The sequence below is a fragment of the Dipodomys merriami genome, unplaced genomic scaffold, assembly GCF_024711535.1.
Source record: "Dipodomys merriami isolate MVZ:Mamm:240054 unplaced genomic scaffold, mDipMer1.0.p SCAF_332, whole genome shotgun sequence".
Lineage (NCBI taxonomy): Eukaryota > Metazoa > Chordata > Mammalia > Rodentia > Heteromyidae > Dipodomys > Dipodomys merriami.
The window spans coordinates 865,281-880,370 of record NW_027204849.1 but is presented as its reverse complement, the minus strand read 5'-3'; the positions used below and the strand labels follow the sequence as shown (position 1 = coordinate 880,370).

Genomic DNA, 15,090 nt, shown 5'->3' with positions numbered 1-15,090 from the left:
CTGGGAAATACCCTCAGCTCTTCTTGTCTGGCCTGTGGGCCTGTCCTACACATTCTCAGCTTACTGTGCTCCCTGCTTATCACTTGAGCTTTTTCTTTCACAGGTCTCTCCACATATAAATTCCAGATACTTTAGACTTCTAAACTCAGATTTCTGTTCTCACAACTCAGTGTCTGCTGCACTCTGCCTGGGCTGCCTTCCCTGCAGAAAATTCCTTCAGGCAGAAAGTTGAAGAAAACACAGTCTCCTTTCCTCTTTTCTCAGAAATCCTAGTCCTATTCTACTGAAGTCTGGTATCAAAGAATAAAAAGACCTGTCTGCTGCTCCTCTCTCTATTTTCTTGTTCAAAAAATCCTCATATTTTGGTCAGTAAGTCTCTACTAGGTGGCTGATAAAGTACTTCTGATATGTAACTAGGTATTCTAACCTCATTTACACTTTCTTGTCTCAGACCTCAAATCAGGTTTTTTTTTTTTTCTTGTTGTTTTTTTTTTCTTGAACTCTAGGCCTGGGCACTGTACCTCAGCTCTTCGGCTAAAGGCTAGTGCTCTACCACTTGAGCCACAGCACCACTTATGGCTTTTTTTGCTTATGTGGTGCTGAGGAATTGAACCCAGGGCCTCATGCATGCGAGGCAAGCACTCTACCACTGAGCCACATTCCCAGCCTTGGGAATCAGGTTTTATTGCCCAAGTAGACTTAGAATTTTTTTTTTTGCAGGCAGAAGTGGTACTGATGTTTGAACTCACTTGCTAGGCAAGTACTCTCCCGCTAAGCCATGCATCTAGCCTTTTTTTGTACTGGTTATTTTTGCGATAGGTCTCACTTATTCCCAGGCCCCTGTGCTGCAATCCAGCTGCTGTCTGATTCCCACTGTAACTGGGATGACAGATACATGCTAGCATACCACACTTCCATTGAAATGGAGGCTCACAGACTTTTCTGCTTAGGTTGGCTTGGAACTGCAGTCCTCCTGATCTGAGCCTCCCGGAGAGCTAGGATGACAGAACACCACTGCATTCTAGAGTTGCAATCTTTCAGTAAAGAACGCTAAGAGACCAGACGTGGCCATTCAGTGTGCTAACTGCTTCTAGGTTCAGAGCAGTTTAAAGCATTTGGGTTTGTCAGACAGCTAAGTGGAGCTCTTAAGATCTGAAGAGGTACAGCTGCGTGGACCCTATGAACAAAAACTATATATAAACTGTAGCTCTTCTCTAGGACAAAACTTCACACTGAGGAGAAACTACAAAACTGGGACAATAAAGTAACTTAAAAGACCCACGTGATGGAGGCAGCAGACAGTAAGGAGATAGGTCTTAGGAAGCACAGCTTTCTTTTTGTTACTCTGTTTTAACAAAGGAAGAACAACTTTACCTCTGAAATGAAAATCAGACTGCTCTCAGACTTTTTTTTGGAGGGGGGCGGGTAAATACTGGGGTTTGAAGTTAAATAGGTACTCTACCACTTGAGCCACTTCCCAGTCCGCTTTGCTTTCATTATTTTTAGAACAGGGTCATGCTATTTGCCCCCATTAGCCTGGCAGTGACTTATATTTGTTTCCTGTGTAGCTTATATGACAGATCTCAACTGCACCCAGCTCCCTGCCCCTTACCCCAAGTACTAGGGTTTGAACTTGACTGGATCTCCCTCCTCTACCCCACCCCGTTCTAGAGCCATGCCTCTAGATCTCAGACTCATGAGTACCCAGAATTGGACGGAATGGGATCTCAAACTTTTTACCTGGCTGCCCTTAGCCACTAACCTCCCGATCTCTGCATCCCAAACAGCTATTATCACATGCATGAGCTACTGTACTTCAAACAAATACGAAGTACGAAGGTCACAGACAAACTACTAAGATAATCCTGGGAACTTTCCTTGGGAACTCTAGTAGAGAACAAGCTTTAGATATCCACAATTACTCAAGAAACTATGAACTGGTGGTAAGAGTACTAATGTACTTACAGAATAATGAATCAGTATAAGAGTACAGTCACGTAATGGCTTGCAAACATGCATATAACTCAAGTATCAAAGAGTAGGGCAGCTGGGTGCCATTGGCTCACATCTGTAATCCCAGCTACTCAAGAGGCTGAGATTTGAAGATCATGGTTTAAAACCAGTCCTGGCAGGAAAGTCTGTGAGGCTCCTAACTCTAATTAACCTCCCAAAAGAGAGAGAAGTGCAACTGGAGTCAAACAGTGTGCAGACTTTGAGCAAAAAGCTCAGGGATAGTGCCCAGACTCTGAGTTCAAGCCTAGGACCACACGCAAGCACACATGCACACCCAAGCACACATGCATGCACGCACGCACGCACGTGTGAGCACACACACACACACACACACATACAAAACAGGAGAAGAATGAAAAAAACAGGTACAAAGTAGACTATGCTTATTGATTTATTTCAATTGCTGCTAGTAAAAAGATGTTACTTCAAGTCAACTATGGGGGAGAACAGAGAAAGAAGAGATCAATAGATCATTCAGTATTTCTTATAGTCAGGACAAAAATAAACAGAGAGGAAAATGAGTAATATTAAATAAAAATGTAGAACTAACCATAAGGATAAAGATGGAAGCTGTTTAAAGAAAGAGAACAGATAAACAACAAGCTATAGAGTAAAAGGCTTATGATATAAAAGTAACGTAAGGTAAAAGAAGATAGAAAAATATGAAAGATGTGAGGCTAAAGATAATGTTCTATCAAAAAATATAAAGACAGCTTCATCTGGCATTGGTGGCTCACTTATATAATTCTAGCTACTCGGGAGGCAGAGATCCAGAGGATCACGATTCAAAGCCAGTCTAGGCAGAGAAGTCTCTCATTTATGCCAAGCCCATGTGGACTGCGAATCTTCCATTTACACTTTCCATGTAGCTATGGTGACAGGTGTGGACCAACCATCACACCCAATTTGTTGTTGTTGTTGCTGAGATGAGGTCTTCAAACCTGTTTTATCTAGGCTGTCTTCAATCTATGATCTCCTGATCTCTGTCTCAGCAGAAGTTAAGATTGTAAGTGTGAGCCATAGCACCCAGCTAATGGGTCTTTGAAGGATAAAATACAAAATGACAATCATCAGGCCTGTGGTTTAAAAAGAGAGAATGTATTTAAAAAAAGAAAATAGGCTACATTCAGGTGACAAGGTGACATGAAAGGCAGGACACCTTGAATGCCTGGTTAAGTGGTTTACATACTGTTCTCACTGTAATTCTAGTAACTGTATGAAGTGAGTCATGTTGTGCTTATTTTAAGTATGGAGATTCTGAGGTTCAGAAACATACCATAACTTGCCCATATGAAGCAGAGAATAAGATGTTAGAGTCAAGAGTCTGAGCCGGAACTGGTTCAAGTTGTAAAGTGTCAGCCTAGCAACACAGAGGTTGTCCTAAGTTCAAACCCCAGTACTGCTGAACAAATCATCTTTACCATTACATATACTGTTTATAAATAATATATTCACAAAGGAAAACAGAAGAAAAACAGTTCAAGTAAGAAAGGGTAAGGGTTCGGGGAAGTGCAGAGGGACAGGTATTAAAAAAACGCAATCAAGAAGCCTTGGTAATAGATTAGACATTATATAAAATTAACAAGTAAAGGAAATCAACAGGTCCATACCCTTAGGAAATTGGTATCCACAAATGGTTGCAGACACTGGAAAGAAACTCAGAGAAGGCCCGTCTGTGACCTTTATTGTTTGCTGCTCTGCATTCTTTCCAAGACCTGTGTTGACTAAAGCCAAACTTAAGCATTTCCTGCTATGTGTCCACCATTCATCAGGTCTTCTGAGAAATATCAAGACCTCTAGCTAGGTGAAGTTCAGAATGAATGGTAGAAAGGTTTCTTTGTGCTTCTTCCTTTTTGTCCTTTGTCCTACCCAGGTGGAGGGTACATTATAAAGCTGCTCTCCAGGCACATACTATTAAGAGCTAAAATTGTACTACAGAGACTTTACAATTTGATTCATAGAAATAAAATCTAATTAACAGGCAAATATGTATTTACTACATTTTTAAGAGTATATTCAATTGTATAGCATAAGGATTTCCCATGACAGTTCCATACAGTAAATAAAATTTTAAATTCTAAACAATTTTTTAAAAGTCACAATACAGAATCTAATTCTTTGTAATTTTATAAAGCAAACTCCCGAAGTTCTCTAAAAATTTTCTTCTTATCCAATCTTTCTTTCTTGTGTGTGTGCACTTGCTAGTCCTACGGCTTGAACTCAGGGCATGGGCACTATGCCTGGGAGTTTGTTGCTCAAAGCCAGCACTCTACCGCTTGGAACCGTAACTCCACTTCTTCCTTTTCTGGATAGTTAATAGGGGCTAAGAGTCTCATGGACTTTTCTGCCCCTGCTGACTTTGAACTATGATCCTGAGATCTCAGCCTCCTGAGGAGCTGGGATTACAGATGAGTCACCAGCACCCAGCTTTTTGCTCCATTCTTATTCACCAACTTGGTCTTCCCAAATTCATCTGAGATGTTCTGAATAATTTCTAGACGTTCACTTAGTTAAGTAAGGATAGCTCATATTATCACATACTTACATGGAATGGTTCTCAAGTAGAGATTATCTCTGATCACTTGCTGCAGTTTGTGGTCAACTGATCCTTTCTGGAATTGAAGGCTCAGGTAATGTCGCAAATCTTTATTAATGACTTTGCCTAAAAAAAACCCACAGGAAACAAAACACAGCTGTTAGATGTCCATTTAAATATAGAAGCTAGTGACCGAATACTTTTAAACCATTTAACTGTAACAGGAAAAGGAAATCAAAATATTTTAACAAAAGAAGATAACAAATGATTGTAGGCACAATAATTATGCAGTGCAGTATATTGTGGGCCTGATTTTGCACGGCCAGAGGAGATTGCTGACAGGGACTGTCATGTCAGCACTGGTAGCAGCAGTACAGATGTATGATCCACACATATGCTTTGATCATTCTCATGACAAACTATGCAGAAGGTATTATCTTATCTAAACTGTACAGATAAAAGAGGAGAGGTTTCGTCACTTGGCCAAAGTTCCAGTGTGTGCATCCAGGGAGTGCATCTCCAACCCTCACTGTGAGCTTGGGCACACTAAGCCAGGCAGGATTGCCAGTGTCCCAACCCCCACAATGCCTGTCACTTTCTGTGTATTGTCTGTGTATGTGCCTTTCTTGTGCATGAGTAAGAGCTCTTACAAGCTGAAAGAAGAGTTCCAGGGATAGATAGGTTGAGCAGAACCTTCTAACAATAATTTGAAAGAACATCAGCTAACTCAGGTCTAAGCTAACAATGTGGTATTACTCATGTTCAAATACCACCTCATTATTTCTATTCTACTTTCAATCTATTCGAGTGTACCTAAGCCAGATGGGGGTGGGTCAGACCTGTAATCCTAGCCACATAGGAGGCTGAGATCTGAGGAATGTGGTTCGAAGCCACATGGTGATGGGTAGGAAAGTCTGTGAGATTCTTATTTCCAATTAACTACCAAAAAGCTGGAAGCAGAGATGTGGCTCAAGCGGTAGAGTGCTTACCTTGAGCACAAAAGCTCAAGGACAGTACCCAGGTCCAGAGTTCCCAGACTGGCATACACATATACATAAAAAAAAGTATATCTAGGGCTGGTAAGGTGGTTCAGTGGTAGAGTGCTTGCCTTGCATGCATAAAGCCCTGAATTCGATTCCTTAGCACAACATATGCAGAAAAGGCCAGAAGTGGCTCTGGGCTCAAGCAGTAGAGCGCTATCCTTTGAGCTGGAGAGCTGAGGGACAGCACCCAGGCCCAGAGTTCAGGCCCCATGACCAACCCCCACCCCCTTCAAAAAAGTGTATCTAATGTTATAAATTTACAAAGTCCATTTCTACTTTACCCTCTAAGTGCTCTCATACAAACAAGCAGGAACACGCTAGTTTTTTAAAATAATTATTTATTTATTTATTTATTTTGCCAGTCATGGGGCTTGAACTCTGGGCTTGGGCACTGTCCCTCAGGTCTTCAGCTCAAGGCAAGTGCTCTACCACATGAGCCACAGCACCACTTCCAGTTTTCTGGTGGTTTATTGGAGATAAGAGTCTCACGGACTTTCTTGTCTGGGCTGGCTTTGAACCGTGATTCTCAGATCTCAGCCTCCTGAGTAGCTAGGATTACAGGCGTGAGCCACCAGCGCCCAACTTAAAAAATAATTTATATATTTAAATTATTGTCCAGTGTATTTGGTATTCTCCTTGAAATTTAGAAAAACACAGGCTGCAATAATCAAGCAATGCTGTTATTTTCTGTGTGATACCTCCCCTAGCACCTCAGCAACAGGAAGATGTCTTCCACTCAGAGGGTCATGTTCTCTGTCAGTTACAAAGTACACAGGGGACAGAACACGTTAAAATGGTGTGTCCGTGCACCACAGACTTCTGTAAGTACATAGGCTAGATTTTGTCTATCATCTTTACCCCTGCATCATTCAACTTCAACTTAAGTTTAGTGTTGTATACATGCTCTTGGATCCTTAAAAAGGTTCCTCTTTGGGTGGGCACCAGTGGCTCACACCTGTCATCCTAGCTACTCTGGAGGCTGAGATCTGAGGATTGCAGTTCAAAGCCAACCCTGGCAGGAAAGTCCCAGAGACTCTTATCTCCAATTAACTACTAGAAAACTGGAAGTGGTGCTGTTGCTCAAGTGGTAGAGCTCTCGCCTTGAGCTGAAGAGCTGAGGGACAGTGCCCAGGCCCAGAGTTCAAGCCCCACAACCAACAAGAAAGAAAGAAAGAGAAAGAGAGGGGGGAGAGGGAGGGAGAAAAAAGAAAAAGAAAGAAGGAAAGAAAGACACCTTAACTCTAGTCTTCAAAGACACAGTGATTCTCAAAGTAGCAACATTAAAAGTAAAGATTTGATACAGAACAATGTGTCAGATGCTCATAATATATTTTAAGTGAAAATATTCATGTTACAAAATAGAATACTAAGTGTGAGCCCAATCTGAAACAAACTGGGGGATATGCAAAAATAAGCAATGAGAAAAAGCACACGTAAAAAAACTCATGCCGCAACAGTACCTAAGATTTAAAGTCTAATTACTAGGGCATTTCAAAGACCTTTTTCTTTTTCTTTTTTTTCTTTTTGCTTATTTGGTGCTGAGGAATCGAACCCAGGGCCTCAGGCATGCAAGGCAAGTGCTCTACCACTAAGCCACCTTCCCAGCCCCTCAAAGACCTTTTTCTACACATCCTTTTTTTTCTTCATCATTTTTTGTATTTTCATTAGTGAAAGTGAACCAGGCAGCAGTGCCTCCTGCCTATATTTCTAGTTCCTCAGGAGACTGAGTCCTGGATGATTGAGGTTTGAAACCAGTCTGAGCAGAAAAGTCTGTGAAACTCCATCTCCAATTAACCTGCAAAAAGTTAGACTGGAGGTGTGGATCAAGCAGTAGAGCATCACCATCTGCATGAAAGCCCAGTTCCAGGCCTTGAGATCAATTACTGGCTGGCACCTACATTACACACATGCACACGTGCACACGTGCACACACACACACACACACACACACTCTCACATGTATAAAAGTGTATTATTACACCGTAGGCTACAAACTGTGCCCTTCAATGGTCCTCAGCAGAAAAGGAAGCCTGACCTAATATATCATTACCAAAAACTTGCGAACTTTTATATAGAATTGGGTACATGTACATTTTCTTTTAGTTATTTGGCTTCAAAGAAGGTGTTATTTTCACTAAACCTAAATTAAAGCACAACCACGTATAAGCTATAGAACTAAAATCTACATCTGAAAAATGAAATTTAAATTTCTGTTTAAGATGAGACTAAATCATCATAAATTTCTTTTTGAAAAGTATATATCAAGAATGTTTAGCAAAATGGAACCTTGGTAGAACAGAGTAGAAAAAAAAAGGAATAATCAAAACTTTTTCTAAACTTTTTGATGGGATTACATAGATGTAATACTTTTTGTTAAAAATCTATATTTTAAAAGTGCTGTCCTGGGGCTGTAGCAATTTTTGTTTTGTGACACCCACGCTGCGAATCATTAACAAGCCTGTCATAAACTCAGATAACCAATGCCTGTATTGCACACCAATAACTGAACCTCTTGTGTTCCAGTAGAAACTGATAAACTGACAAAATTAACCAATATTTGGGAATTATTTAATAGTATCTTTTTCTCTGGTAGCTTTTTAAAACAATTTATGAGGGCTGGGAAGGTGGCTCAGTGGTAGAGTGCTTGCCTTGCATGCATGAGGCGCTGAGTTCGATTCCTCAGCACCACATAAATAGAAAAAGGCAGAAGTGGCTCTGTGGCTGAAGTGGTAGAGCACTTGCCTTGAGCTGAAGAGCTGAGGGACAGCACCCACCCAGGGTTCAAGCCCTACCACTGATCAAAAAAACAAAACATAACTATCAGATGCTGGTGCCTTATGACTGAAATTCAGCTACTTAGGAGGCTGAGAACTGAGGATTGTGGTTTGAAGAAGCCAGCCCAGGCAGGAAAGTCCATGAGACTCTTATCTCCATTTAACCACCAAAAAGCTGGAGCTGGAGCTCAAGTGGTAGCCTTGAGTACAAAAGCTCAGGAACAATGTACAGGCCCTGAGTTCAACCACCCTAGGACTGGTACCAAAAACAAACACAGTAATAATTCATGCTAATCCTTGGAACATTTCTGAAGTGGATGGCTAAAAGAGTGAAAAAATTATATCAAATTTCAAAAGTAATCTGACTTCAAGGAAAATCAACATTCATTTAACAAATGAAAATATAAGTGCTTCCTCTTTCCATTGTTAAGCTCTAGTTTAATTGACACATTTAAAAGGATTTTTTAGATTTTTTTTTTGTCGGTCGTGGGGCTTGAACTCTGGACTTGGTCGCTGTCCCTGCGCTCTTCAGCTCAAGGCGAGCACTCTACCGCTTGAGCCACAGCGCCACTTCCTTAAAAGGATTTTTAAAATTATGTTTATAAAACATGGCTATATAATTATATGTTCAAGATCAGAAGATGGTCTTGTAGGTGACACTCCAACAGAACAAAATAAAGACAAAACATAAAAAAAAGATGGAAAAAAGTTTAGCTCTGCCCATTCAAATAGCAACTCCAAAAAGAATAATCAAGACCACACTGAAAAAATAAAAGGCTTTTTCTTAGCCCTATGAATTAACTACGCCCCCAACTTTGTATCTGCACCCTTTGATCTAAGCTATACTCTCTTGCAGTTCCTTGGCAATCACCTTGGGCTCCAGAAGATCAGATTCATGACAGCATTTTGTAACAAAGGCTCACTGCTCAGGCAAGCAGTGCCCTTCTTCTTTACCTGTGGCAAAAAGCAAAACTACCTTTTCTCTCAAGTGGAAGCAGGAACTTCTCCGGGGCTCCTCCAGTCAATGACTGAACTGATAGGGTCAACCAGGCCACACCCTCTAACTGTGCACACCTTTCCCACCACCTGCCCCAATGCTACCTGTATAATCTGAAGCTAAAACCTGTACCACTGGAGGTGGCTGAAGATGCACTTAAGTGCTGCCATGCACTAAGCTCCTCTCTCCACCTCTCACCATCAACCCAGCTTCAGAAATGCCATAGGGTGGCAAACAACTCTAGGATCCTGAACCCTGTGCATTTTGCAGTTTGAGTGGAACACATGTGGAAGGCCCTCATGGGTAGCAGGGCAGGCCAGGACCAAAGGAAGAATGCAGCAGCCAAGTGGTTATTTTCTTTCTGCTCAAGTTTCTTAATTGTGATGTCAGTAAGCAAAACCACGTCAGAGCTGCAGACCAGAGGAACAGAGCAAAAAAGTGCATGCTGATGCACACACCAAAATGGGTGACTTGTTAACTCACTGCCTGCTCACTGTGAAGCAGAGGGAAGGAACCAAATGAAACCACTGCCTTGAGTCCCCACAAAGAAAGGACAAACATTCCCAACACAGAGGACCCAAAAAAAGAAAACTCTGAGTGCCAGTGGCTCACGTCTGTAATCCTAGCTACTCAGGAGGCTGAGGATCACAATTCAAAGCCAGCATGGGCAGGAAAGTCCGTCAGACTCTTATCTCCAATCTCCAATATACCACCAGAAAACCAGAAGTGGCACTGTGGCTCAAGTGGTAGAGAGAGCACTAGCCTTGAACTGAAGAGCTGAAGGACAACACTCAGGCCCAGAGTTCAAGCCTCAGGACTGGCAAAAAAAAAAAAAAAAAAAAAGAAAGATCTGAGACTTCTCCTATTTGAATAAAATGATATTATCAGTACCCATAAGTTTTGGTGATGAATCTGACAGAAGAGAGAGATTAAAAAAATCACTGTGGGCTTTCTACTTGGTTAACTGTGGAAAAATTGAGTTTCACTTAAAAAAGGAAAAGAAAGAGGCTTAGGCTGTAAGGCAGCAAATCAAGATACCGTTTGGGGAAGGTTGTTTTGAGATGCTGAGACAGACTCCATGTAAAAATGAATTTCAAGTAGTTACTAAACTAGAAAGACAGCCAACCAGTTGGGAAAAGATCTTTACCAGCAACACATCAGACAAAGACCTAAAATCCGGTATGTACAGGGAGCCCAAGAAACCAACTCCTCCCAAATCTAATACACCAATCACTACCTGGGTGAGGGAGCTAAGGAGAGACTTCTCAGAAGAGGTAAGAATGGCAAAGAAACACGAGGAAATGCTCGTCACCCCTGGCCACACTGGAAATGCAAATGGAAACAACTCTTGAGAGGGTCCATCTCTCAGATGGCCAATATTCTGAATTGGAACAACAGTGCTGGTGGGAACGTGGGGAAAAGGAAGCCTACTGCACTGCTGGTGGGAATGTAAACTAGTACAGCCGCTCTGGACAGCAGTCTGGAGGTTCCTCAAGAAAGTAAACACAGACCTCCCCATGACCCAGCCATACCACGCCTGGGCAGCTACCCTGAGCATCACCAGCCAGGATACGACAAGGATACCTACACACCCATGTTCCATGTTCACTGCTGCACTGCTCACAAAAGCCAAGGATGGAAACAGCCCAGATGCACCACAAGAGATAAGTGGATCATAGGACAAAATGTGGTACCTATATACGATGGAATTTACACACCATTAGAAAGGATAGAATAATGTCATTCACAGGGAAATGGATGGAACTAGAACAAATCATGTTGAGAGAGTTAAGCCAAGAACAGAGAGACAAATGGTGCATGTTCTCTCTGATACTTGGAAGTAAGATCTAAAATGCAATGGAATATGGCCAGTTATGTAGGATACCATATACAGTGAGAACAACAAAGGATAATCTTAGGAGAGAATCACAAAGATTCAATGCCTAAGCACCTCTTCCTATTTGTATAAGATCATATACATACTGAAATGAACTCCTAATATATGGAAACAAAAGACTATTTTAAATTTGTTTTTTCTTTTTCTGATTTTTTTTTTTTTTTTGGTGGGTTGTGGGGCTTGAACTCTGGGCCTAGGCGCTGTCCCTCAGCTCTTCAGTTCAAGGCTAGCGTTCTACCACTTGAGCCACAGTGCCATTTCTGGTTTTCTGGTGGTTAATTGGAAATAAGAGTCTCATGGATTTTCCTGTCCAAGCTGGCTTTGAACCTCAATCCTCAGATCTCAGCCTCCTGAGTAGCTAGGATTACAGGTGTTGAGTAACTGGCGCAAAGCTTGATTCAATATTCTTTCCCTTATATATGGTGCATTCATGTGGGAGGGTGGGGGGAAGGAATAAAATTCGAGGAAAAAGGGTGAATAACTACAGCAGTGGAGTGCACTGAACATCGATGAAAGTGTACTATACAACTTGTGTTTGGAGATGGGAGGGAGGGATAGGAGAATGTGAGGGAACAGATGACATTGTATGAAAGGAAATGCACTTATCACCTGACTCATATAAATGTAACCCCTCTGTATATCACCTCTATAATAACAATACATTTTTAACAAATAAATACCAATTAAGTTGCTGATACGAGTGTGAGAATTTAGAGGACAGACGTGAAATTAGAATTGTAAATTGAGAATCTTTGGTTCAAGAAAAAAAAAATGACAAAAATGTAGCTTTGGATACAGAGATGGCAAGAAGTGTTTTCATGCACAGCTGATGAAAATACTTTTCAAAAAACATTCTGGCAAAAATAAATAACATAATGTCCCCTGAAAAGAATCCTCAAGGTGATAACTGTAATGTAAAAAAGTTAAATGTTTATCACAGCATTATTGACAAGGAATTCATATATCCAGCTATAGGAAACTGCTGATTAAATGACAATAATGAAGTACAACACCTTCTAAACACATTATTGAGCAGAAATACAAGAAGCTACAGAGCAGCATGAGTCCACAATGCCATTAATGAAGTAGTACCCATAGGTATGTAAAAAATATATTCTAAATGTGCTATCCCTACATGGAAAGGTGTTAAAGAGTTTTCATTCATTTTCATCATTTTCTATATTGGGAGTTTTTCTGAAAAAGAAAAAAAAGCCTACCATTTAAAAAAATTCAATAAAACCCCTCCTCCTCGAGTGTTTAAAAACTGAGATGCAACATAACCTAGGGCAAGAGAAGAAAACCACCCTGGCTGAACTCATCTGCTTTTCAAATGCCAGCCTGTGCAGGACTACATTGTCAAAGCCTAGCACTGCTCCGGCTGAGAACCAAACAAGCAGCTAGAGAAGTCAGGCCTGGTAGACCTGACCTCACTGACGTGAGGTTACACAGGGGCTCTTCAACCCAGACCCAGGACTGAGATCTGTGCAGCAATTTAGAGTGAGATACTGCGAGTATACTAATCTTGAGGATTAGTACACCATGTATAAGAAAACACATATAAAGTAAAAAAAGAAAAACACAGCTTGACTACAATACAATTATTTCCTTTACAAAAAAGGGAAAAGAGAAATATGGTATGATACAAGTAAATAAAACCAAAAAAACCCCACAAACCCCCAGGCACCTCTGGGTGTTGGGGATATAAACCATCACAGAGCAGACCCTGTCCGCAGTGTCACAGGACGCCCTGTCCTGCTTTGCTCCGGTAGGTAGAAACAAACCATCAGAAAGGCGGGCTAAGAGTGAGCACCAGGTACACTGGTGGAGTGTCACAGTGACTGGGCTGGAGTTGGGTGGAAGAGGGGTCAAGGAGATCATGGGCACTGTTGGTGGGAAAACAGCTTCCTAGGCGGCTTGAGGTGTCACAACACAAAACAACAATAATGGAGGCGCAAGGAACTATAAAACTAGAGTAACAGTCGGTACACTCAGGGGACAGAAGACTGCTCAGGACATTAAAGGCTCAGAATATCATTTTCTGATGTAATCACTGAGAGTTTCTCACGGGAATGTTGTATCACTAAACCTGTGTTTTGGAAGGATCATTCTGATAACAATGTGAGCTACAAAGACAAAGGAGAACAGGGACAGAGCTCCCAAACCAGCATAGGACAAATCTGGTCACAGCTCAAGTAATAACAGCATCAGAAGCAGCATTAGAAGAATCAGTACAGCAGAAAATTGGATCGGTGAAATAGGAAGCAGACTCCAGAAACGCACTAAATGTAGGAACTTGGCCAAAATCTGAAGTGAATCAATGCTCACAGATTTACAAGGAAGTTCTATGACTCAAATGTCAAATGTCTCTGAAAAAGAGAATAAATTAAACAAGCAATAAATAAAACATATATTTGAAGCAATTGAAAAATTAAAAATAAATGTAATTGGAAATGGAAAGGTCTACCATGTACCATATACCAAGAGAAGGAAAATGACAGCATCATAAAGACACTTATTCAAGTTCTTCGTTCATTTTTGGGGGCAGGAATAGTGGGGCAGTTGAGTGTAGAGATCTCAGAATTTTCCTTCAAAAAAGAAGAGATACCATTTAAACAGATAAAGTCAAGAGGAATTCATATGACATTTTCTTGGTCAAAGACAATGTGGCCTCTTTTCTTCCTTTTGCTTCTCTTGATATGGTAGGATGACTGTGAATGAATTAGTGAATGAATAAATGATAGATGAGTTTATGGATCGATTTCATGTAACTATCTTTCTTCAGAACACTAGAAAAGTGGTAATTCAAAGTCCTGCCAGTGAAGTCCAAAGAAAAAGTTACCATTTTGATTTGCTAAAGGGGAATGTTCTATGGCTTCTGTGATGACAAAAGGAAGCTCAGGGAGAGCTCAGTCAGTATCGAAGCATTAATAAAACGAAACAGAAAAACCTAAGCCTTTGTCAAACAAAACTTTTTCTACCTAATCACATTTTCTTCTTTAAAAACTTAATCGTTTATCTCCTAGAATATTCTGATCAAAACATTTATTTTTAGTGATTTTCTACAAAAAGTATCTTCATTATTCACTTTCTCAAAATTCCAAATTGTAATAGGTTAAGTGAAAACTATGGAGCGGAAATACTGTTTAAGTAGGTTTCTACAGTTTAATCTCTACATGCAGTTTTACAAAGCAATTACCCTAAACGCTTCAAAAGTGTCAATGTCAGGAAAAGACAGGAAAGAAAAGAGAACTATGAAGGCATGAAGACTAAGGGACTGAAGTCAAGACAACTAAAGAAAGGTTGGTTGTTTTTTTTTTTATCTGTTTCTTTTTTTTAAAATTTTATTTTATTTTATTTGTGAACATACTGTACAGAGGGGTTACAATTGCATGGGCAGGATAATGCGTACATTTCTTACCAAGCACTGCAGCCTCCTCCTTTGTTTACCCTTCACATCACTTCCCAGCCTCCCCCCTGCCCCCCCAATCCCCATTCTTCTTTGTTTTTTTTTTTTTTAAAAAGGAAGAAAAGAAAAAAATACAAAAGACATTTTTAGGAAAAACCTGAACTTAGCCTGTACATTAAATATCTTTATCATCATTCTTCCACATGTGGCTATGAAATAGCTTTGTGGTTATTTTTAGGGTATATGTACAGAAGTATTGTAACATGTGCAATTTAACTTCAAACAACTGTGATTTAAAGGAATCAACCACAAGTACATAAGTAGTAAAGAAGGTTTTCCATAAGCTAAAAATTAGTGTAAGTAAAGAGGGTATAGGAAATTCATTCCCCCTCTTTTGAAAAGCCATTTAAAGGCGGGGTAAATT

General features: G+C 40.5%; 1 protein-coding gene across 2 annotated transcripts in view; it reads right to left on the bottom strand.

Moving 5' to 3' along the window:
• LOC138803080 (membrane-associated guanylate kinase, WW and PDZ domain-containing protein 3) overlaps positions 1-15,090 on the bottom strand; it is a 154,666-nt gene that overhangs the window by 73,044 nt on the left and 66,532 nt on the right. For both annotated transcript variants that reach the window (XM_069986907.1, XM_069986908.1), the window contains exon 2: positions 4,559-4,675. In XM_069986907.1, coding sequence (XP_069843008.1) covers positions 4,559-4,675 — 117 coding nt within the window. The remainder of the gene's footprint in view (positions 1-4,558; positions 4,676-15,090) is intronic.